The sequence below is a fragment of the Neovison vison genome, chromosome 12, assembly GCF_020171115.1.
Source record: "Neovison vison isolate M4711 chromosome 12, ASM_NN_V1, whole genome shotgun sequence".
NCBI lineage: Eukaryota > Metazoa > Chordata > Mammalia > Carnivora > Mustelidae > Neogale > Neogale vison.
The window spans coordinates 4,507,354-4,531,844 of record NC_058102.1 but is presented as its reverse complement, the minus strand read 5'-3'; the positions used below and the strand labels follow the sequence as shown (position 1 = coordinate 4,531,844).

Genomic DNA, 24,491 nt, shown 5'->3' with positions numbered 1-24,491 from the left:
AGCCGGAGGTCCTCTGGAGTCAGGCAGAGGCGGCCGGAGCAAAGCTGGATGGGGCAGCTCCCAGCGTGGCTGAGGTAGACTTCACGACAAAGAGCTAGAGCAGGGGAAATCCAGACGCTCCGACCGGTGTGAACCCGCGGCTAAGCAGAGAGAAATCGTTCGAGCAGAAATCAACATCCTGAAGCCACCACCGGCTTTTCTATCGGAGTGCCTGGTGAGAGCCCCTGGCGTTCCCTCACTGAAGGTCAGTCCCCTGCTCCCTCCTCCCAGCCTCAGCTGGGCATCCGGGTCTGTCCCCTCGTCCCTAGCTCCGTGCACGCTCCTGGGTAGCTGGCCCACCTCGGGGACAGCTCATGACCTGGAACCCTTCGCCCTGCTCCACAGGGAAGTGACGTGGGGCATCCTGTGACACCTGCCAAGGGGTCCACTTTGGGCATGAGCAGACCTCACTCCCCACCAAGGGGGACCCCCCGGTTTCCTCTCCCGGTGTCACTCCCCCCAGAGCTGGACACCCAGAACTGCAGCTAGAAATTGGAGCCGTTATACAAAGTCATATTGAATGATCTGTCCCTATTGAGGGGGCGCGCACTTGGCCAAAGAGAAGCTTTGTAGCATTGTAACCCTTTAAGATAGTGTTTTGCAGAGAAAGTTGATTTCAGCGTTTCAAGAAGTGGTCACCGTCCGGAGCTCCGTCTGGGGCCGGCGTGTGAGCCGGAGGGGGGTGACAAGGGTGGAGAGCGGGGCAGACAGGAAGGGTCCCGAGGAGCGGAGAGGCTGAGGCGGCCGGGGGCGGAGAAGAGCAGAGGGGGACAGGTGGCCGCCCCAGTCCTGTTCCCCCCCCAAGTTGACACCCCAGCCAGGCCTCCCTGCGGGTCGCAGCCAAAGCGGGTCTTCAGGTTTCCTTTCATTTTTACAAAAAAAGAGGAGCAGCCGTCAGACAAAACCCCAAAGCGACAAACGCCCAAGTCACTCCGGGTTGGATTGCTGCTGCCTTTATTATGCATTTTAATCGTCCTTCTCTCGGAGCCGATGACGGATCGTCGGGAGTGCGTTCCGGGCCATGGCTCCGGGAGCCGTTTCTTTATTCATAAACTGGGCTTCTCCGTCTCGGAGACAGTGAGCGATGCTGTGCAGCGCCCGGTGCGGGGAGGAATAGGGGTCATGAATTAAACGGGTGCCTCGCAGAATTTGCATTTTATTGATAGTTTTCATTTCCTTCCACATTATATCATTTTGAAGCCCGTTTTCGATACGCCGGCCTGTGTCACCGGAGAGCGGCGGAGCGGTATTTACTCACATTGACTGATGTCATTGATGCAGATGCCGTGTTGACTGCTTAATAAGCGGGAGGCCAGGCTGTCCCAGGGGCCCCTCAGGGCCGCCCGGGGGGCCTCTCGCTGGCGTCGCGGGCGCTCGGGGTGGGGGGTGGAGGGCGCTGTGCGACCCGGCTGGGGGTGCCACCGCGCAGCTGGAACCCCGCCCCGACGGGCCTCAGCCTCCTCGTCTGTAAATGGAACAGCACACCTGGAGACAACCCCCATCTGGCCCGTGGAAACGGGTCACATGTATTGAGCACTTACTGTGTGCCAGTGCCATGCCGAGATTTTACTGAAGTTACTGTCTCAGTGCTTCCCAGCTGGTGTTATTTTTTTTTTTTTAAGATCTATTTATTTATTTGAGAGAGAGAGAGTAGGGGCATGGGGAGGGGCAGGGGGAGACAGAACCTGAAGCAATCTCTGCGTTGAGCATGGAACCTGATGCGGGACTCGATCTCGTGACCCTGAGATCACGCCCAGAGCCAAAACCAAGAGTCGGATGCTCAACCGACACAGCCCTCTGGGCACCCCTTCCCAGCCACGTTGATTACCGGGCCTGCCCTGCAGGGTGGCAGAGAGGCTGGCTTGGGACTGCCCCGCTGTGAGGGGACAAGGATCCCAGGGCCCGGGCTGTCCTCCCTATCTCCTTGTCCACAAGTCCAGTCTGCCCACCGCCACACTCGCCGTAAGCTTTACAAGTCTGTCCGTCTGCATAATGCTGGGATGTTAGCTTAGGGGACATTTAGAAATCGGGGGATGCGGAAAGATTACACTAAGTGACGTTGCCATTTTGGTTTTGAGGGGAGTAAAAACCCTTCACTGGTGGCCCAACACCATGCGAATTGATGAACTATGCAAACAGTAGGTGCACAATAAGTGTTTATGCTGTGAAGGAGTGAATAAGTCAGTGCTTTATACAAGCGGGATGAGAAGGGACTGGGCTAGACGTGGGCACTGCGCTCCCAGGCCGCCTCCACGTCCCTGCCTGTGGCTCGCCCGCGCTGGGCTCTGTCCGGGGACACTCCTCTCCCTCGTTTGCAGATGGTGGTGGACGGGGCTTACGGCTGGTCAGTGCCCCTCACGCCCCATCGCTGGCTGAACGGAGTCTACACTCTTCAGGGGGAATTCGTCCCTCTGACCCCGGCCTGCCTTGTCTCTGCACACCCTCTACCCTCTGGACCTGCTGACCAGAGCCGCGGTGGCATGTCCCCTTGCCCAGCCAGCACAGCATCTGTCAGCAGCCCTGGGTCTGGGGGCTTGGACAGGCCACGAGCCCCCCAGCCCACCATCGGCAAATCGGCAGAGCAGAGTAGGGAGGGAAGCAGGGCTTGTGGTCTGAGGAGGGCCGGGCGCTGGTGGCTGAGGAGACCTGCTGTGTCCTGGCCTTGCCCAGAAGGTTGGCATTCCTGAACACTGGGTCCCGGGGTGGCCTTGCTGGGCCCTTGTGGCAGGGCATGTGCTCCCCACATCTGTCCCTTTTCCTCTCTGAGGCTTTGCCGTGCCTGCACTGAGTTCTGTGCTCCTGACTGTCTTGCACAGTGGCGGGCTGTGGATGTTCTGCTTGCTGCCTCTTTCCAGCTCTGACAGTGCCTGACCGTGGCCCCCCAGGACACCGAGTGGGTCTTGGCTGGGCAGCTTTGGTGGTGGAAGCTCCCTCTTCCTTGGGATCCGCTGGCCTGGGCAGCTGCTCCTCCTTCTGGCCCCGCATCCACTCCAGGCCATCAGCCCTCTGCATTGGGGACCCTCCATCCTGGATGGGCTCAGCCCTCGCCCAAGGCTGCCCCGCCCCCCCGTGCACCCCTCAGCCCTGCCCACCCCGTGTATGCACGGACTGGCTCCGCCTCCTGTGTCCCCCACCAATGGCCCGGCAGCCCAGGCCAGCACTGGGGGCCCCTCTCCAGTTGTGGAGGTCACTGGCCCCCACTGCCTTACTCCCTCCCACATGCAGTCTCTGCTTGGGACGCCCCACTCCAGGTCCCCCTCCACCAGCAGCCGATGGGCCTTTAGAGCGACCCGTCAGATGGTGTCCCTTACTTCCCTCCTCACCGGCTCTGCAGTGTCAGCAGGATAAAGTCAGACCCTCACTCTCCTCGTCCCTGTGGCCTCGGCCCCTCCTTCCACCATCATTTGCCGGGACAGCCTGCAGCCCGCGGTGGCGCCTGTGTCACACCCGCGCTGTTCTCGGTCCATCAGGGTGGCCTGCGAGCTGACGTCCGCTCTGCCCTCAGCAAGGTCTTGCCTGCAGCCCCAGTTCCTGCTTCAGCGTCCCTTTCTGGAGCTTGGCCTCTGCGTCTCTGGCCTGCTGGGTGTGGTGGCCCCCACGACAGCCCTGTCCCGCCCCGCTCTGCACAGTCGGCGTGGCAGGGGCGTAGGGTCATGTGACACGGCGGGGTAAATGGCGCGTCTGGTCTTTGTCTCTGATTCTTGGGAAGTAGCCTCCGAGTCCTTGCAATTTCCCAAGTGGCAGGAGCAGCTGTTTCCAGAGAGGAGGCTCACAGCGGACTCCGGGTCGTGCGTGCTGCCAAGACAGCTCAGGACGGGGCTGCTGAGCCAGAAGGACCAACCGGGATCAGAGGGCCCGAGCTTTGTGACCTCCAGGGGCTGGAGACTGCCTTCAGTCCACTGCCAGGCGTTCGATCCGCATTGATCACGGACGGAACCGCATATGGACTGAGTCACAGCTCTGTCTGCCGCACCCCTGTGGTGAAGCCAGTGAGGACTCCGGAGCCACGTGCCCGTGTGGTGGTGGTGGTGACACTGGATCTGCCTGACTGCAGGGGGAGGCGGCGTGGGTCTCCACACCCAGGACCCTCCCACCCCGCCCCCCGTCTCCGCTCCTAGCTGGTCTTGACTGGCGTCCTTTATGGTAGAATGGAAGTGAGCTGGTGCATTACCGACAGGGGGCAGTCGTGGTTGCCTCTGGGTTTGTAGCCAGCTGGTCCGCAGCGGGGTGCCCGGGGGACCCCCGACCAGCAGCTGCCGTCTGAAGTGAGGACCCTCTGTGGAGAATGGAGCCCTTCGCCCAGGAGGTGTGGCCCAAGCCCAACCAGGTGGAAGGTGCTGGAGACGTAGCCTGTGGCTGCCGGAGCCCGCAGGCTTCTCAGCGGCTTGTGGGGGCGGGCCGAGACCCCCTCCCTACATCACAGTCCTTTGCCCAGGATGGTGGGGCCAGACGAGGCCCGTGTCTGGTCTCTCTCCCCACAGCTGAGTGCACAGTGGGCCTTCTGTGAATGCTTGTTGACCTTGTCTTCCATTTGCCACGTTATTTTGCCCCCCCAAGAGTTTGCGCTTGGCCTGATGGGCAACGATCACGCCATCGGGTTCTTGTCCTTTCATGACGGACGCTCACTTTCTCTTTCAGCCCCAGGGGCAATTAATTCCCACGGCTTCGGTTGCCCCACGGAAGATCCCCAGCTTGAAAGGCAATGCACAGGCAAGGCACAGTCCTTGTGTCCCCCAGGCGAGCACAGACACTGCTTGGCCACGGGACCCCAGCCTCTGGGACGCTCGGAGCAGTGTGTGGGACACACTCCCCTCCCGGGCACGCCCGCTGAGCCCCCATTCGGTGAGGTTTCCGGTGCAGTCCTTCCACGCAGGGGCTCACTAGACACGTGGGAAGCGTGAGCAGAATCCGTGAGGAGCCCCGGAAATGAGAAGGTGCCGTGTCTGGAAACCGGAACAGCTCTCGAATTCTGAGCATCAGAGTAGCTTCTGGGCTCCTGGGAAGATTCAGATGTGTCCCCAATAATAAACAGCCGTCCCGGGTGTGCGGTTAGGGCAAGCCACGAGTGTGCACGTGGGTGTGCACGTGCAGACATACATGCGAGTGTGTGTGCAGTCCCCACTAGCTCCAGTCAGAGCTGGAGGGGCTGGGAAGCGCTGCTCTCGTTGTTTCTCATTTTAAGCAAATCCCTGAAAATGGCTGTAAATACTTCGTTAGGATGAAAGCGAGTTTAAAGTGGTGTTATTTCTAGAAGGCTACCTGCTTTCTTCAGGTTCTAGAACCCGTCTCCCAGTTGATCAGTGACGGGTGATTGGGCATAATTTGAGGCCAGGCATGGGCAGTGGGTCTGCGTGCTGGGGACACAGATATTCAGACGGGCATAGGCCCTTGGGGAGCAACCCCCCTCGCACTGTCCCATGTGTGGTGAGGACCACTGTGTCAGCAGAGTCACAGGGTCCCCTGGGCCACGTTGGTGGCAGCACCAAGCACCAGGACTCCTGTTCACAGTCCAGGGGAGACTATCCCCCAGGCCCCCCCAAGCCTTCTCCAGGGCCTGGAGTCCTGGGGGTGTCAGGGACGCTCGAATTCTATGAGGAGGCGGCAGTGGGCAGGGTGGCCGGACCCCAGGGGTGAGGCCAAGTGCATCTAGGTTCCAGCCCAGGTGCCCTCCGTCCGCGGAGCCGCTGTGCACCGGTGACTCAGCCCGCCAGGCCCCATCGCCGTTCGTAAAGGGGAGCGAGTGCCCCTGCGTGCGGGCTGGGGGCGAACCTGAGCCTGACGGAGGCACACGAGGCGCCGTGTAGCACACGCTCATCCAGGAGCTGTCTTCGCTGGCTGCCAGCCGCCCGGGCCCCTTAGGTCAGGTGGGGCTGCTCGGGAGGCTTCTGTTTCCCGTCAGTGCGGGGGGCTGCCCCACGAGAAGGCGGCCCTGGGTGCCAGTGGGGCTCATGCCGGTGTCTGCTCCTGCAGGGGAGGACCGCTTTGGGAGACGAGTCATCACCTTCAGCTGCTGCCGGATGCCCCCCTCCCACGAGCTCAACCATAGGCGTCTGCTGGAGTAAGTCCCATGGGTGCCTGTGCGCACGCATGCCCTTCTGTGTGTGTGTGTGTGTCCCCTTGTGTGCATGCGCACGCACACACCCCACCCCCACCCCGTGCACACACACACACACACACACCACCCCCCATCCCTGTGCACACAAACACACCCCACCCCGTACCTACGTGCACGCACACTCCACCCCCATCCCCACGCACACACACACCTCACCCCTGTGCACACACACACCACCCCCATCCCCAGGCACACACACACACCACCCCCACCCCTGTGCACACACACACACACACCCCACCCCCGTGCACATACACACACCCCTGCACACACACACACACCCTCGTGCACACACACACCCGTGCACACATGCACACACCCACGCACACATACACATTCGTGCACACACATGTACACACCCCCGCACACACACACGCATGCACACACATACCCCCATGCATACACACACCCGTGTACACACACCCCTGTGCGCGCGCCACACACACACATGCATGCACACGTATGCACATGCACTCCTCTCCCTCACCGTCAGCATGAGTGGATGCTCAGGGTTAAAGGCTCATCAGTGTAGGTCGACTCACAGGTCCCCAGGTGGATGTTGTATCGTTTTCCAGGTCACCAAAGCCACCTGTGGGGCTTAAGGCTCTTCTCAGCCCAGGGTGACTTTAGGTCCACAGTCTGAAGCTCTGAGCCCAGCCCTAGGGGCCCTCTCAGACCTCCCTCCCACACAGACCCCTGCCCTCTGTGTCTGCTTCTCCCCTGCTCAGAAGGAAGGCCGTCCACTTAGCTGCATGCAGCCTTGGCTGCTGTCACCCCCTCCGTCTTGTCTGTTGCCGCTGGCGTCTGCACACTCCATGTGCTGGCTGTGCTGCTTCCCAGGCCTACTTCCTGGCGGGAGCCCGCGAGCCTCGTGAGAGGTGCTGGGAGGGTCGGCGCGTCCTGACCGCGGCCCCAGTGTGGCTCCCATTCCCGGTTCTGACCGCTCCAGCCTGCCCACTTCTCCACCCAGGGCGTAGTGCTGAGGGGCCGTGCCCTGGAGCCCCCAGCTCTAGGGAAAGTGTGAGCGGGTCCCAGAAGCAATTGAGAGTCTGTGGGTAGTGGTTTTATGAGAATCCCCTTGACCCGAATCTCCAATCTGGTCTGCGAAAGGGTCTTCTGACAGCAGTGGGAGATACAGTGTGACCGCAGGAACCCTGCTGGCCCCGGGGGCTCAGGAGTCTCGAGCCAGCGCTGCCGCTGCTGTGGGGCGAGATTGCCACAGAGTCCACAAGGAGCGCCGGCATTGTGGCGCACTGGCCCCCTCCAGCATGCTCGCACATGGGGGCACACAGAGAGGGGGTCCCGGGTCAGGGAGAGCTCCCGTCTGGGGTCCTCCAAGGTTAACACAATCCCTTGTAGATTATTCCTTCTGTGGCTTCACAAACCCATGACCTGCAGGTCAGCTGTCACTGAAGGCCCACTGCTGGCCCAGGAGGTGTTTGGATTTATTTCCTTGTAAAGACAGAAGGATCCCGGACAGACAGAAAGCAGGAGGTTGCAGGAGGCGGGGTAATAAACTCATTCACGGCTGTGGGCTTGCTTTGGGGCCACGACAACCTTCGGGAGCTGGATGGCAGTGGTCACACAACATCATGCGTGTACTCAGTGTCACTGAATTGTGCGTTTTAAAATGGTTAATGCTATGTTACAAATTTTATCTCAATTCAAAAGAACAAAAATCAAAAACAAAAAAACCTACCTCTGATAGCAATGGGTACATGGTGTTTTCTCTTGTGCTGCCTCAGAGACCTTCACTACCAGAAGGAAGTGGCCAGCACAGCCTCTGTGGACAGTTGTGTAGGTTGTTCACTGCACAAGGGAGGCACCACGACGGGCTGCCATCCAGCTGCCGTTCCTCTCACCCAGCGCTGGAGGGTATCAATGCAGAGGAAGGAGCGCCTTTTTCTGATTTACTCCAAGGTGCCTGTGGGCTTCTTGGTCTTGCTAGGAAAAGTGCCCAGGCTGTCTCTTCCATGACTCCATGGAAAACATTGCCACCACGCACACCACCCTCCTTCTCCCTGTCCAAGCAGTAGCTTTCTTGTGGCCAGATGTGCGCTCCTATTTTTGCAGTGGGTGAAGAAATAAGTCTGTGTCTTTGAAGCTCAACCAGTAATTTAGTTAATGACTTCCTGCGCCAAGCACGCCGCACAGCAGATGTACCGTGACAGGGAGAGAGCTCGGCGCGCTCGCAGGAAGGACAGGGGAGCGCTCTGGGCCGGGGAAGGGTGCCTGCTTGCACGGATGTGCCCACGTGTCCCGCGTGGACAAGTGAGCTGACATAGATGTTCCCCTGGTCTCCTCTCCTGAGAGTTGAGAAACGCAAGGGTGACCATCTGCAGAAATGAGGGGTTCCGGGCGGTGTGGGTGCTCTGTGGACTTAGAGACCTCAGCCTGGCTTCTGCCTGTGAGGGGGACAGAAGGACGGCCTTAGTGAAGGCTGCCCCAGGAGCTTAGTCCAAGCAGTGTTTGAGCAAGTGTCCTGGAGAGTGAGCACTGGGGCTGCCTCCCCAACAGATAAGACCAAACCTCGGACACGTCAGGCCAGCTTTGCCTCACATTTATGCATCGGAGACGAGGGACATCGGAGAGGTCCTCCTGCAGGTGGCTGGACGAGGCCTGGGCCTGGAAGCGATCGCAGAGTTTTGGGGACTCGTACTGTGGCATGTGGCCACGAGACAGAACAAGCAGAGTCAGGATTCTCCTCTAGGGTGATGAGAAAAAACGGTTGGAGCTAATCTGGAAGGCGGGAATTGCCTGCTCCTAGAGACGCATCCGAATGGCAGGGTTCTATCCTGGGTTCAAATCCCGGCTCGGCCTCTCTTACCCTCCGGGGCTGCTAAACTCATCCCTGCGTATGGAATGAGTGAAACAAATTTATTCTCTCAGCTGGAAGGCCGAAACCAGTGTTGGCGGGGCCGTGCTCCTCCAGAGGGAGCCCCCCAGGAGAGGAACCTTGCCCCTCGCGTCGCCGGCTGGCAGCAGACCTTCCCCTCCTGGGCGGGGGGCTCCGTCACTCTCCGCTCTGCCTCTCTCTTCTCAGACACAGCTGTCTTCTGGGATTTCCCCTTTTATCTGTCCTGGTGGGACATGTGGGCATGTTGAGTGCCCACCCAGATCATCTAGGAGAAACTCTTCCTCGAAAGAGCCTCACCTCAGTCACAGCTGCAGAGACCCTTTTCCGAGTCAGGTCACGTTCACGGGCTCAGACGTTTGCTGGGGATGTCTCTTCTGGGCCATTTTTGGGCCTGTCACATCCCCTTGCTAGCTGTGTGACCGTGACCCTCAGGGCTCCACCTCTCTGAGCCGCCTCTAACAAAAGGCGGTGGGGCCCCTTGCAGGTGGGTTCCCAGGGGCCCTGGATGGGTACCCCCGTGACCTGGGGTGCTGGGTGCTGGCACCCAATGGGTGCCCATGGCTTCTGTTCTGGGGAAAGCGTCCTTGGTTTCGGTGACAGTAAGAGGTGATTTTCGAAACCGGGTCTTGCGCTTAATGCCCAGGTACTTGAAGTACACTCTGGACCAGTACGTGGAGAGCGATTACACCGTCGTCTACTTCCATTACGGGCTGAACAGCCGGAACAAGCCGTCGCTGGGCTGGCTGCAGAGCGCCTACAAGGAGTTTGACAGGAGGTGTGTGCGCCCGAGCCCTGGAGGGCGGGGGCGGGGGCGGGGCTCAGGGTCCCACTGTGGGAGGGGGGGCCAGGGGACTAGGAGGGGTCCGGGCTGTGCCACAGGAGGCGGGAAGCTAGGCTAGAGGAGCTGGGGGTGGGTGGGGTCACCTCCCCTCGGCAGGGCCTCTAACCTGCTTCCTCATCCAGGGCAGGGCCGTCCAGATAGTCAACATTTTGGCTTTACCAGCCCTCAGATTTCCTTTTTTTTTTTTTTTTCCAAAATTTTTTGAAGATTTTATGTATTTATTTGACAGAGAGAGACAGCGAAAGAGGGAACACAAGCAGGGGGAGTGGGAGAGAGAGAAGCAGGCTTCCTGCAGAGCAGGGAGCCCAATATGGGGGTCGATCCCAGGACCCTGGGATCACGACCTGAGCCAAAGGCAGAGGCTTAATGACTGAGCCACCCAGGTGCCCCATCGGGCCCTCAGATTTCCGTTGAAACCGCTCGGCTCTGCCGTGCAGCACGGGAACAGCCCAGATAATACACACACGCGCAGACGCGGAACCGGGTTCTAGGAAAGCTTCACTGATGGACACCAGATTGTGAATTTCATGTCATTTTCACATTCCATTTTTCCCCAACAATGAACTGGGGAAAGCCGTTCTCAGCTTGCAGCCTGTGCAAAAGTCGGGGGCCTGCCGGATGTGGCCCGTGTACTCTAGATAGCCGACCCTCATCTAAGAAATGTGGCAAAGAAACACAACCGCGTGGCTGTCTTCCAGATGCCCTTTGTGCTTTCTCCGCACTTTACAGTGTGCACAGGGCCTTCTGGTGTCTCTTTTGGAGAGACGGCGTGCTGGGCAGGTGAGGACACACTGGCCCCAGAGGGCAGGTGTCTCTCCCTGTGCCCCTCACCTGGTGTGTGGCAGGGCTGGGACCCACCGAAGACCCTGTCTCCCTGTCCCACCCGATGCTCCGCACCACTTGGGAACAGCATGGACCGGGGGATTTTTTCTTGAGTGACGTCTTGCGTAACAGTCGATTTCAGAGTGTGTTTGGCTAATGGGCTGCACTCTCAGGCCTTCGTGCGGGTGTCCTGGAATCCTCTGGGTGTTCCTTCCCAAAGGCCCGTCGTACCTCTGATGGAGATCTAGCAGAGCTTCGAGTGGGTGGGATGCTGGCCAGCAGCTCCTGACCTCCCAGAGCCGGCCACCTGTCCTTTGAGGCCTGCTGTCGTCACCTGTGACTCTTTGGTGGAGTTTCTTGCCTTTCTGTGCTGTGTTTTAGGGAAAGGATTATTGCGAACTTTGGCGTCATTTACCTGACACCTTGTGCCAGGCCCTGCAGGGGAGCTGGAGGCAGCCGGGCCTCAGCAGTAGCCCCTCCCCCATGAAGCTCTCCTGGATTGTCCCTGGGCAATCAACAGCCCCTTCCCTGCGTCCTCGCTGTCTCTGACCAGACAGGGCAGCTGCAGAGTGGCGTGTTTGTGGCCCCTGCGCCCGACTGCACCCCCCCCAACCCATCTCTTTTTCCCCTGCCTGTGGGAAAAGGTTTACATGGGGTAGGTTCTCACTCAGTGGTGGAGGAGCCAGGTGGGGCCGGGAGTGAGTGCTGGTGTTCAGGCTGGGGCAGTCAGAGAGGCCAGCTGGAGGAGGTGGCCTCTGAGCGGCCCCTGGAGGGGTGGGCAGGTGTTGCTATGTGGCCGACCTGAGGAAGAGTGAGGGGGGCTGAGGCTTCGTGGTGGGAGGGCTGGCCTGGGGGATTCAGCTGGGGAATGGAGGGAGTGGAGGGAGATGGCCAAGGGCAGGGCGTGTGCTGAAGACACTGGACTTGGTTTAGGAGGCAATGGGGAGCCTTGGGAAGTGCTTGAGGAGAAGTGAATGACACCTTCAAAGTGGCCTTTTCCAGAAGCTCAGGCCGACAGAAGGACATGATACGTACCCCTCTGTTGAGCCAATAGAGATCAATTATCAAATGGAAGGAGGCACACGTGTCTCCTACTTTTCACAAAGGTGGACCAGGAGGTGGTCCTGGATATAGGTAGGATTATAGACCTTGTCTCGATGGGATAGAAAAGGACAGTTACTCTAGGCATCAAAACCAGCAGTGGAGTGTCTGCTGGGATGGTGAGTTCCCCGTCACCAGAGGTATGCAAGGGGAGCTCCAGATGCAGTTCAGTGAGATTTATACCACAAGGGTTTTCTGCCTGCTCTCGCTGCACCCTGGTGGGTGTCCTGCGTTCTTTTCCTTTTGGCTGTTGACTCCTCATTCTCCGGAGTGTTCTGCCGGGCCATTCCTTTTAAGGAACCAGTCCACACACGTGCTGGACCCCTTCGGGGAAGCCACCTCCATGTCAGGAGTGACTCGGCGGCAGCAGTGCTCTGGGACCCTGGACCACCCGCAACTCGCTGCAGCCCCCTCCCTGCACCGAGAGCCTTTCTCTTTGTAATTTGTTAGTATTTCCTTGGGAGATACTTTGAGACTGTAGACACCTTGCTCCTTATTGAAGCGTCGCATCCTGGTCTTAGCCTCCATCGCTCGTTCTTGGTCTGCTGAGAACTCAGGGATGTTGGGGGACCGAACGGTGCTTGGAAGTACTGGCAGTTTACCCTAAGGCAGAGCGTACACTTCTGGCTTGCTTACATCTGTATGGACTTGCAGGTTCCTGTTTCTTTCTTTCTTTTTTTTTTTTTTTATTTTTAATTTATTTGACAAGACAGAGTACGCAGAGAGGCAGGCAGAGAGAGAAGGAGGGGAAGCAAGCTCCCCGCTGGGCAGAGAGCCCGATGCGGGGCTGGATCCCAGGACCCTGAGATCATGACCTGAGCTGAAGGCAGAGGCTTTAACCCACTGAGCCACCCAGGTACCCCGCGAGTTCCTGTTTCTTTCAGTGGGTTCTAGTCCATGATTGTGTTTAATCAGATTCAAATGCAGCCCCGTGGGTGCCCTTCCTGTGACCCTCAGAGGTGTCCCGTCGCGCCAAGCAAGCCCTGCCTTTCCGGAATCCAGCACCAGTGGGGCTGCAGGCACATGTGACCCGGCCCTCAGCACACCCCGGGGTCCGCCGTTTCTCTAGGGGCCCTGGTTCCGCTCAGTGCAGAGAGTCCAGGGGCCAGGGTCTGGAAGGACTGTGCTGGTTGCTTTCGGGGACACTGGCTCCCAGGCCCTGTGCATGGACAGTTGGGGTGTTGTTCGCATGTCTCCGTTTCTGCCGGGGCCCGCGCGCTCACCCTGGTGTCTACAGCCGTTCCTGCCCAGCAGGGCTCCTCTGGCTCTCTCTCTCTGCATCTGTCCCCTCCCCTCTGGCAGTGAGGACCTGCCTGTGCCTCCCTTACTGACTTGCTTGCCCGTCCATCGCCCAGCATCTGACTTATCTCACTTGCTGGTCTTGTTACCTTCTTGGGGCACCCCGCCGCTGTGCACCCCCTTCCCCCCAGTGTGTCCCCGTGTGGAAGCCCTGCTCACACAGCCGGCCTCCAGTCACCTCCCTCGTCCTCTGCCCCTCCCCCTCCCCACCGGCAGCAGCCTGGTACACGTGTGATGACCAGCTCCTGGGGGTCATGGGCTGATCTCCAGCCACCGTGGCCAGCTTCAGGGTCCCAGCGTGTCACCACTGGACACAGAGTTGGGGTCACTCGGTGTGGACTTATTAGACTTACTCGGATGCAGCAGACAAATAGCATCACGGGCAAGGGAAGAAGTCAACGTAGTAAAATAATGAGGGGGTGATGAGTATTGAACATTGCCTCGGTGCTTAATGTGATTTATTATGTGTTTATGCTATTTAATTTGTTTTTCACAACTGGCCCCCCAGATGCCTGAAGTTCTGACCATCCATTGGCTCTTGTTTGGGGGTGAGAGCTGGCCGGAGTCCCCCTGGCGGACCCCACGCCCCTCCCCTCACACAGCGCCAGGCGGGGGCCACGACCACCCTGCCCTCCCCTGCTGCCTCCACCCGGCTGGTGCTGATCTCCTGGGCCCAGCCTCATGGCCTTGGACTGAATTATTCTGGAATGAGGGGAGCCAGTGAGCTACGTAGCTCCCTGTTTTTAAGTGAGTGCCCCGTACCTCACGTCATGAACAGCTCAGCGAGCCCCCCGCCTCCCAGTGTGGGCGAGTGCCCAGAAGTAGGGACCCCGCTCCTGCAAACTGTAAGGTGTGCCGTGCATGCCGGGCAGCGGAGGCAAACAGGCGGTCCTGATTTTCCCCTTCGACGTGGGGCTCAGTGTGCTTGAACCGCGTGCGTGGACAGAGCCCAGGTTCTGAGGCTCCCGGTTAGGCTTCGCAGTTCCTCAGCTCAGGGTGTTGGGCGAGTCGCTCTGCAGTCCCCTCACGCTTCCCTCCTTAGGTACAAGAAGAACTTGAAGGCGCTGTACGTCGTGCATCCCACCAACTTCATCAGGGTCCTCTGGACCATCTTCAAACCGCTCATCAGGTACGCGGTGATCTCGGCGAGAACCTCTCGGGGGTGGGAGGCTGCATCCTGTGGGTTCAGGGCGGCGGGCCGGGGCGGCTCTCCCTAGGGGGCCTCCTCTCCGGAGGTCTCCTCTCCGGGGCACCCACGTGTCTGTGCTACGCTGCCCCCCCCCCCCCCCCCCGTGGCTGTGGCGGGTCACAGGCTGACAGTCATGGATAGGAACGCAGGCTCGCAACACTGGTGACCTTTGCACCTGGTATTTTGAACCCCACCCTGGCCTGAGCACCTGCTTTCTGCACCTGTGTTGGGGGTCCCCAAGGCCAGCTCAGGTTGGGTGGGGTCCCCAAGGCCAGCTCAGGTTGGGTGGGCCACTACAATGACTCACAAAACTCAGACCAGCGCTCCTTCCAGAGAGTGTGGCCCACGGGGCCCTGCAGGTTATGGGGGGAGGGGTCGGATGTGGCTCCCCGGTCTGCAGGCTCCGCTTGGAGAATTCCTGGAATCGGGGACTTGAGTCTGCTCCCGTACCGCAGGGGAGACCTCGGTGGCCGGAGTTCTCCTCCTTGTTGGAAAATTCCCCGCCTGTTTTCCCACGGCCTGCCCCTCCCGCCGCCACAGCCCCACGCCTGCTGGGAAGGTGGGATTCTGTCCGTCTGTCCCCTTGCTTAACCAGGATCAGCCCACAGAGGCTGTGCTTGACATAGCGAGGAAGCCTGTGCTGGTGACGCAACCGCCCGAGAAGACCGGTCGGATGTTGTTCCGCCGTTGGCTGTGTCGTTCGGCTTCGCAAAGCTCTCAGACTTCTCGAAACCTCTCTGAGTTCTTGGGGAGATAATCACCCTCCCGTTCTGTCACAGGCCGCCCAGACGCTGCGGTGGTTCGGGAGCTCGGGCTTGTCTCGGCCCCGCTTCTGGTCACCCAGTGTTCTGGGCGGGAGGCACAGCCTCTCTCTTGGTTTCCCCTGCGGCTGGTGGTGCCACGCAGTCGTGCTGTCCTTGCGGGACTTTGTGACCCGGTCCCACCAGTGCTCAGAAGCCGCCTGCAGGGCGCTCGCTGATCTCAGTGCTGGCTATGGACGTTGCTTTAAAAAAAATTTTTTTTTTAAAAAACATTTATTTATTTATTTGACAGACAGAGATCACAAGTAGGCAGAGAAGCAGGCAGAGAGAGAAGAGAAAGCAGGCTCCCTGCTGAGCAGAGAGCTCGACGCGGGGCTCGATCCCAGGACGCTGGGATCATGACCTGAGTCAAAGGCAGAGGCTTTAACCCACTGAGCCACCCAGGTGCCCCTAAAAAATTTTTTCATATCTTTTTTGTGATTCATTTATCACAACTTCTCATGTACCTTACGTGCATAGCAGCCGAAATGATCCCGTGAAGTCAGCTGTCTTCTCTCTCTTCCAAAGGAGAGGAGGTTGCTACTCAGAGAGGTTAAGTCCCGGCTCAGCGGGTTTCCAGCTCAAGGCCATGTGGTTCTGCCACTTACCCTGCCTCAGGTGTGGCCGTACAGTGGGGCCAGGAGAGAACCTTGGGAATCAGGGCTGGAGGCACTGGGGTCAGGACTGGGTTCTGCTACCTGTTGGCTGTGTGGCTTCGGGCAGCCGCGTGACCTCTCTGAGCCCTCGAGTCCTCATTTGGAAGTGAAGTGGATCAGCACAGAGGCCCTCCAGCACCCAAGAACCAAGAGGATGTCGACAGACCCCTCCTGATTTCGACCCTCGGGGGTCGGGGCCCGGAGCTTGCCCATGCACCTCCATTGCCATCCCCCAGAGTGCACTGCCCCGAGGCCTTTCCGGGGTATCAGTGGCAAGAAACAGGGTTCTGCTTGTATCTGTCCTCCAGACCTCCAGAGCCTGGTGACTAGCAAATGCCTGGCCACTGGAGGGGGTCAGGCAGCAGAAACATGGCAAATGTTGGAGGGTGTTCCTGTGTGGGCAGGGGCTGGCCCCAGAGGCTTCCCTGCAGCTCAGAAACTGACCTCTCTGTCCCCCAACAGCCCAGCCATGCATGCGGAGTGGCCTGGACCCACTCTGCCCCCAAGGGCAGGTGGCTGTGGGTTGGGGCACTTGGCCCAATTCCTGCTCGCCCACTAGGGGGAGCCGGTGCACGAGGCTGGGCCTCCCGTGGCCTCCCGTGGCCTCCCGTGGCCTCCCCTGGGCTTGTGGTGGAACAGCTGGGCTTGTGCCACAAGGGAAGAGGTTCTCGACGTCTGCCCGGCCACTGGCGTGGGGTTGTGGTTGACGACTTGGTGTCGTGCCCTCGACAGTCTGTCCAGAGGACAACCTCGTGTTGAGCGTTCTAGCCACACACACAAAGCCAGGGGACGCGAGGAACACTTTGTAGACGACGAACCGGCTCATTGCCGTGATCGTGGCGACAGCATCACAGCGTATGTGTGTGTCCCACCTCTCCCTGGGTGCCAGCGACCGTCCAGCGGAGCCGTGACCAGGAGCTAGGCGGGCAGCCGTCCTTTACCAGGGGCAGGTGTGGGGCAGGGTGTGGGGCTCCTTGCCCTCCGGATCCTGTTCCTGTCCTCGCTCCGCAGCTCGGGGCGCGGGCTCGTTGGTAACGGCGGTCCCAGGTGGTATGTCCTGGTGTAGACGGCAGGCGTCTTCTCAGACCGTCCCACTCAGGGCGACCCCGTTCCCGAGAGGGAGGATGAGGCCTTCGGAGGCGGGGAAGCAGACTCGGCTGGGGCTTGTCCCCACTGGTGCTCACCCCCGGCTGGCCGCCCGAGTGACACCGTCCTGGAGAGAGGGCAGACCGTGCCTTGCGTGCTCCCTGCCCCGCCCCAGGACCCTCTCAAAGAGGGGGTGCCAAGTGGGAAGGCGCCCCAAACCGCAGGCTCCCCGGCCCCTCCCTGCCCTCGCCCGTGTGTGCAGACTCGTGGCAGAGTCAAGCTGGAGGCAGATCTTTATTTTCATGCAGATGAGACACTGAAAGCGGCAGATCTGCAGATGCGCGGCTTCTGTGGTGTCCCGGTTTCCACTGGAGTCAGCACTTACCGTCTCGGCGCGAGACACGCCCGCGTTGCTCTCCCCGCCCCCGGCCCGGCCTCCTGGGCTCATCGTCCTTCTTCTCCTGCTTCTGATTTTTCAGTCATAAGTTTGGGAAAAAAGTCGTCTATGTCAACGGCTTGAGCGAGCTCCGCGAACACCTCAAGTACGACCAGCTGATCGTCCCCCCGGAGGTTCTGCGGTGAGTTGGACCCGTTCCGAGAGGTGTGGAAACACCCCGGGGATCCCACGGGCCTTGGTCCCCACCCCCCGCCCCCCGTAGCGTGGAAGGCTGCGCCTCCAAACACGCGCCCAGAACACGCGCCCAGCGGATCTGGCCCCGAAATGCGAAATGCGCGGCGTCAGCAGGGATGCTAAGTGCTGACTCAGGGAGGAGCCGAGCCTGCGGCGGGCTGTGCGGGCTGTGCGTGCGGATGCCGGGCCCTTCCCCCGCCCCCCGGAGAACTGATTTAAAAATACAAGCCGCTGCGGTAACTGCTGTTCTCGGTCTTGGTGTTTACCATGTTTGCCTTGAGCGGAGAAACGGGGGCGTTTCTCAGGCGTGTGCATAACGCCGCGTACAGAATGCAGTGTTCTCGGGCGCGTCGCAGGTGCTCTGGACGCCAGCCCAGCCGGTGGCTTTTGCTGAAAGCCTGTTTGTGTGTCTGCTACTTGAGCTTCCATGGCAGCGGGGATCTCTCCCATGGGGTCGGGAGCAGAGGAGGGTGTGCGGTCGGCTGGCATCACAGCACGCAGGGGCAGGTCTTAGAACCCCGGCCCTTCGCATCTCCCTATCTGGGGTTCCTTGGAGGGAGCAGGGCCTTCGCTGAGCTGCAGGGAGGTGGGGAGGCTTTCAGGGGTGGGGGAGATGTTGAGCTGCTGTGGGTGCCAAGTCGCACACCAGACGCTGGGCACACAGGGTGGTGTGGGGAGTGATCCTGCCCCGGTGGTAGGGGCCAGGAGTCGGTGACAACTGCTACGGAGGGGACTAGGGGCAAGGGGATATCAGGGGAAGAAGTGAGTTTCCCAGGGACCAGTGGCTGGGCCCAGAGGCTGGCGAAGGGCGCTTCCAGCAGAGGGAAGCCTTTGTGGAGACACGTGGGTGAAATGTTGGCCCGGGGTTGGGTGGAGAGAGTGGCATGTGCTGAAGTTGGATCATCCTCTGTGCCTTTGATGCGAACACCCACGGTAGCGGCGGACAGTGTGTTTGTGTGTGTGTGTGTGTGTGCACGTGCTCACACACACGCGTGGCATGGCAGTATGACCCCTGGGCCCAGAAGGACAAGGCACGGGCCCTGCAGACGTTCACGGGGCATCCGGCCCCAGCAAGGTAAGAACCGTGCTTCCGCTGTGTCCTCAGGTATGATGAGAAGCTCCGGAACCTGCACGAGGGCAGGTCGCCCTCTCCTGCCAAGATGCCGCCGCCGCGGCCCCCTCTGCCCACCCAGCAGTTTGGCGTCAGTCTGCAATAGTAAGTGAGCTGGGGAGTGACCTGCTGGTTTCCTCTGGGGGACCGTGGGACTCGTGTCCCAGGGAGGCTGTCCCCACGCCTTTGTATCCAGCAGTCCCGCTTACCCCTGCGGGGAACCTGAAATGCACTCTTTTCCTGGAGGCGGGAGCACCTGCTTCCAAGTGTGTCCGCGTGAATGTGTGCAGGGGACCCAGTGGCAGGCAGAGGACCAGGTCCCTGGGGTTCCTGCCCACATGCAGGGGACCCAGCGGTGGGAAGGGGACCAGGTTCTGGGGTTCTTGCCCATGTGCAGGGGACCCAGTGGTGGGCAGGGGACTGGTTCCTGGGGTTCTCTCCTGTGTTCAGGGCATCCAGGCCATGGCAGGACACGTGCCACCAGCCTCAACATGAAGCACGCTATGTGCTTTGCTTCAGCCAGTGAGGCGGGGCGGCCGTGGGGCAGGGCCCGTCAGGAGGGAGTTTTGGGAGCCAGTTCACCGTCTGCCTTGTAGTGACGCAGCCGGCGGCGATGCCAGCCGGCCCCCCCAGTGACCACAGTGCACCTCCCGTGGCTGCCACACCAGACGCAGAGCCCGACTGAGAAAGGAACTTCTGTCCTGTCTAGCGCCTGATTGGGGACTGTTAGTGTCACAGCGTGGTGTGTCCTGTCCTTCCTGACTGGTCTCTCCCCTTACCAGCCGCATGACCCTGAATCCACTCCCCATCTCAGCTGGTTAACTTACTTCTGGAATGAAGGAGCTGGAGGATGTGACCATGAGCATTTCCTTGTAAAGGATTCCGGGCCGACTTCATTGCTTTTGAGACTCCCCCAGTGGCCCCTTCTGCAGGAAGGCTTCCCTGATGCTGCTGGTGAAGTATGGAGACCTCCTGCCTCACCACTGCCTCCGACGGGCTGATGGGGAGCCTTCCCACTCCACCGCCTGGCAGGGAGCGCCTGGTCCATCCTGGTCTCTGCTGCCGGCCGTAGGCCAGACGGAGGAGGTGTTTTATCTGACGGCCGCGTGGGGCTGTTGGGTCTGGTGTGCACAGTGTGTGGAAAACCGGGGTCTGGAGGTGGTGCCGGGTCCTGGATGTGGTTTGCTCAGTCACAATCCTTTCTGCGACTTGATGCAGTCTGAAAGGTTGAGCATTGGAGACTGGCCGGTGTCCTGGCAAAGGCGCTGGGGGATCCCCACCTGCCCCCTCGGACTTGCCACTTGCCTCTCCTGAGGTCTCTGGGCATGTGGACTCCTCATCCTCTTCTCGTGGGGGCTGTGGGGCTACAGGGGAGACACGCTGGGGACCCCTCTTTCTTCCTGGCCTGGAGTGAAGGAGGGCTGCTGCGTGTGACGGGGAGAATCACGGCCCCTGGGGACATCAGTGTCCCTGCGATTGTGTCACATGGTGACGGAGACTCCGCAGGGGTGATTCAGTGAGGGATCTCGGGACCGTGAGGGACCCGGGTGGGCCCAGCGGCACCACGAGGGTCAGAGTCAGAGGGGAGCCAGGAGCATGGAAGCAGGAGGCTGGAGTGACGTCAGGGAATGCAGGTGACCCCGAGGAGCCGGAAGAGGTAAGGAACGGGTTCTCCCCTCGAGCCTCTGTACAAAACACAGCCCCGTCGACCCGTTTTAGCCTCTGACACTGCAGAAGGCTAGGACCGCGAGCTCTTACCGTTCGGAAGTGCCGTGTCCATAGTAATTAGTTGCAGCGGGCACAGGGAGCTAAGAGCCGGCAGGAGAAGTGTGTGGGGGAGCAAGGTGAGCTGTCACCCGGCTCCCAGAACACGCCACGGGGGCTGGTGCTGGCTCGCGGGGGCTTGGGGGCTGGGGGTCGAGCCGAGGGCGGGGCTGGCACGGGTAAGGAGGGGTGGGTAAGGAGGTGGGAGTTGTCTACACCTTGGGTGGGTCTCAGCAGCTAAAGATGAGCCCCATTTTCCAGAACTTTCTGCAGTGATACACGTGGTCCACACTGCCCGTTGTGGCTAGTGTGGCACGGGCCCTGAATTTCTAACTTTATGTCATTTTAATGGATGTGAACTTAAACGGCCCCCGGCTGGCCTGCAGGACGGTTTGGCTCCCACCGGGACACGCGCACAAGCGGGTTCCCTTGAAGAGAACTTGGGAAGCACTTGGGGAAGGCAGCGTCCGAGCCTATACGGTGTTACCACATATATCTGGAACAAACATTTACCAGATTTTCCTTCTTTACACGCTGTAAAAACGTGCTGGCGTGACCAACTCCAGCTCACGGTGTGACTCTGGAGGCCGCCAGGGAAGGCAGCCGGGGAGGTACCTGCAGTGAGTGTGGGGGACCTGGGGTTGCTGTGAGAACCCAGCTCTCAGACAAGGGGCCCAGGTGGGCTCCGTACTTCTGAGGCTTCTGTTGTTCCCTCTCGCTTTCAGCCTGGCCTGTGGGGCAGCGGCCGGCTGGTAACCGGGGTCCTCGGTGGCCACGCCCGAGGCCCGCGGCGCTTCCGTTATCCGTCCCTTAGCCTGGCGAACCCAGCAGGGCCTTTGAGAGTGTATTCAGAGCCACTTCTGTCACCGTATTGTCCGATAACATTTTAAAAATGAAAAATAAAAAAAACAAAACACACCAGACTCCTGGATTGCTAGCGCCGTCGACCTGAGTGTAGAGCAGAGGAGGCAGCCTCGGCCTTCCGACTCCACAGACGCTTTCAGAGTGTGTTCGCGGAGCATCTGAACGCTAGAACCTCTCCGTTAGCAGAGCAAAGACGGGTGTTAGAGATGTCCTTTAGTTCACTCCTTCTGGGGCCAGTTGTAACTCAGTTCGTTTATACTCAAACGAGTTTGAACTCAGTTCAGTTGTACTTTTTTCTTTTTTGACGCCCAACGTGGGGCTTGAACTCATGACCCCGAGATCAAGAGTCATCGGCTCAACCGACCGAGCCGGCCCCGCACCCCCAGTTCATTGCAGCTTTAGGGAACGATGAGTATCCCGGGACAGCCTCTGAAGAACATGCCGTGTGTGCCACTTTGAGAGCTAATCCATGGGATCGCCTCTTTAAATTAATATTTTATGCTGTTTCATTGAAAATGACTACAATAAAATGGCAATAAACATATTAGATAGAGCACCAAATATGTAATTTGTTTGGACTATGAATGAATGGAAGTCATTAAAATTCATAACCAAATCCTATTCACAAATGTTAATTTGCTGAGTTAAGTTCAGAAGCACACAACAGAAAGCTATCACCTTAGAACAAGCTAATTAAGATAATATATTAAGGGGGAGACAGAGAGTCAAGCTAGCTTTGCTCCTTGCCATCCCCGAAGAAGGAGAAAGGCACGTGTGCATTCTGTACAGCTCCCTCTAGGCAGCTGTGGGGTAGGGGGAAGAGGGCAGGTAAATGAGAGCCTCCTTTGGGTAACGGAGGGGATGCAGGTCCCAGCTTGGGAAAGTCAAGCCAGTGACGTAACTCACCCCAGTTTCTTTCCCCGTAAGTGGAGCTAAAACCGTATTCTCCTTACCTCCAGGGGAGCTTCACAACAAGGTGTGCAGACCGTGTGAACTAGTCCCCACTGCCCGGCTTGCCGGCTCTCATTTCTCCTTCATCTTCCCCTCCTCCAGGAAGCCTTCCCTGATGACTCCACACAGACTTAGGACCACTTGTTGAAATGACCATTCTCTCTGCTACCGAATTGCCTTGGCTCCCTTATCAAAAACCGATTGCCCATGAGTGTGAGGGTTTATTTCTGGATGCTGGATTCTCGTCCATCGGCCCATGTTGGTTCCACACTGTCTTTAGTACTGTCGCTTGGTACTAAGTTCTGAAGTCGGGAATGTGAGTCTCCCAACTTTGTTCTTCTTTTTTGACATGGTTTTGGCTCTTTGGGGACTCTTGCATTTCCATATTAACTTCAGAATCAGCTTGTCAATTTCGTAAAAAGGCAGCCGGGATTTCAGCGGAGATGGTGCTGTCTCTGCGGATCCCTTCGGGGAGCACGGCCGTCTTCCCCAAACCACGCTTTCCAGTTGGTGAACCACAACAAGTCTTTCCTCACAGGTGGCTCTTCTCCTTTTCTTTCAGTGAGGTTTTATGGCTCCCCATCTCTGTATTTTGCACCTGTTTTTGTTAAATTTTTGTAAGTATTTTGTTCTTTGTGATGCAGTTGTAAATGAAATTTTTTGCATTCCCTTTTTCTGGATTGTTCACTGCTAACGAATAGATGTAGTTGATTTTCGTACCCTGACCTTCTATCCTGCTGCCCAACATCAGTTTTTAGTTCTAATAGATGTTTTGTGAATTTTCTGAGTATTTGCTATATCTGAGATCATGTCATCTGCAAATAGAAATAGTTTTACTTCTTCCTGCCCATTCCAGATGCCTTTTACTTCCTCTGCTTGCCCGATCGCACTGACCAGACCCTCCACTGGGTAGAGCACGCATGTCCTTGTCTTTTCCTGTTCTTACCGGGAAGTGGCTATGATTTTTCCCCATTCAATGTGATCTTAGCTGAGGGTTTTCATAGACACCGTCTGTCGTTGGCGGAGAAGCCCTCCATCCCTACCTTGCTGAGTGGTCGGCTCTTGTTTTTCTTTTTCCCAAGAAGAGATGTGAGTTTGCGTCGTATGCCTTTTTTGCCTTTATTGAGATCACATAGCTTTTGTCCTTTGTCTTTGTTTTTAAAAGATTTTATGTATTTATTTGATGGACAGAGATCACAAGTAGGCAGAGCAGCAGGCAGGGTGGGGGAAAGCAGGCTCCCCGCTGAGCAGAGAGCCCGATGTGGGACTTGATCCCAGGACCCTGAGATCATGACCTGAGCCGAAGGCAGAGGCCCAACCCACTGAGTCACCCAGGTGCCCCTGCTTTTGCCCTTTGCTAATATAGTGATGACATCGATTGGTTTTTGTGTGGAACCAACCTTGTATTCTAGGAATAAACCACGATGTTTGTGGTAGATCATCTTTTCACACGTAGCTCGATTGCTTTGCTGGTATTTTGTGGGTGACTTGGTGCCTGTATTCCTCAGAAACACGGGCCTGCGGCCACCTTCCATTGTGGTGTCTTTGACTTAGCTTCATGGCCCTTCTGTTTTCTGCAAAAGTTTGTGTCAGATCAGAGTGAATCTTTCCTTCACGGGGGTTGAGGGATCTTCAGACTCATGGGAGAAGGGCAGGTGCTCCCCCTACCCACACCTCTCCGCCTCCTCTCGTATCTGCAGGAATGGGATCTGGGGGGGACAGATTCAGAGATACCCTGAAAGCAGGACCGCGTGGCTCTTACAGCTGCGTCTCTCCCAGAGCGGGAGGTTTTGGCTGAGCCAGGGCCTGCTTTCACGAGGAAACAGGTGCTGGGCGTCCGGCTTTCCCTTCTCTTTCGCTGCGTGCCTGGGTTCACTCGTCTTTGGTCTCCTGCGCCGTGGGCTGTCCAGAAAACAAAAGTTGCCACTCTTTGGGAATGGCCTGTGCGGAGGGGAACAGGCGTCCCTCAGGCTCTGGTTCTCAGTGCGGCCCAGGGACGAAGCCCGCAGTCCCGGTGGTGCGTGGGCGTGCTGGTGCACATTGGTCCTCCGCACACTGTGGTTCCTGGGGTGTCCGCCTGCGTTCCCCACTTTTGCCAGTGCCCGGGACCTCCTGGCCCCCTCTGCGGCTGAGACCTCCCCAGGTCAGCGACGTGAGCTGCGCTGCAGCCACCGTCCTGCTTTCGGAACTAGGAGGGGGATGAGAGATGAAGGACCGTCTCGGACGGGTGGGAAAGCCGGGGTCCCAGCAAGGCAGGCCAGCCGTTCCTCCCTGTCCATGTTTAGCATTTCTAAAATGCTACAGTCTCTCTTCCTTTCTGTGTTCCTTGCATGCAAAACCAGGGAAGAAACATGCTCTGAATAAC

The 24,491-nt window shown here is 58.7% G+C and overlaps 1 protein-coding gene across 4 annotated transcripts in view; it reads left to right on the top strand.

The window, feature by feature from the left end:
* The window catches only part of ARHGAP8 (Rho GTPase activating protein 8), a 59,593-nt gene that overhangs the window by 24,142 nt on the left and 10,960 nt on the right, over positions 1-24,491 (top strand). For 3 of the 4 annotated variants that reach the window (XM_044229354.1, XM_044229357.1, XM_044229356.1), the window contains 5 exons: positions 6,010-6,097; positions 9,655-9,786; positions 14,117-14,203; positions 17,285-17,383; positions 18,542-18,652. In XM_044229354.1, the coding sequence (XP_044085289.1) occupies positions 6,010-6,097; positions 9,655-9,786; positions 14,117-14,203; positions 17,285-17,383; positions 18,542-18,652 (517 nt within the window). The remainder of the gene's footprint in view (positions 1-6,009; positions 6,098-9,654; positions 9,787-14,116; positions 14,204-17,284; positions 17,384-18,541; positions 18,653-24,491) is intronic. The other variant, XM_044229355.1, reaches the window with a different exon arrangement.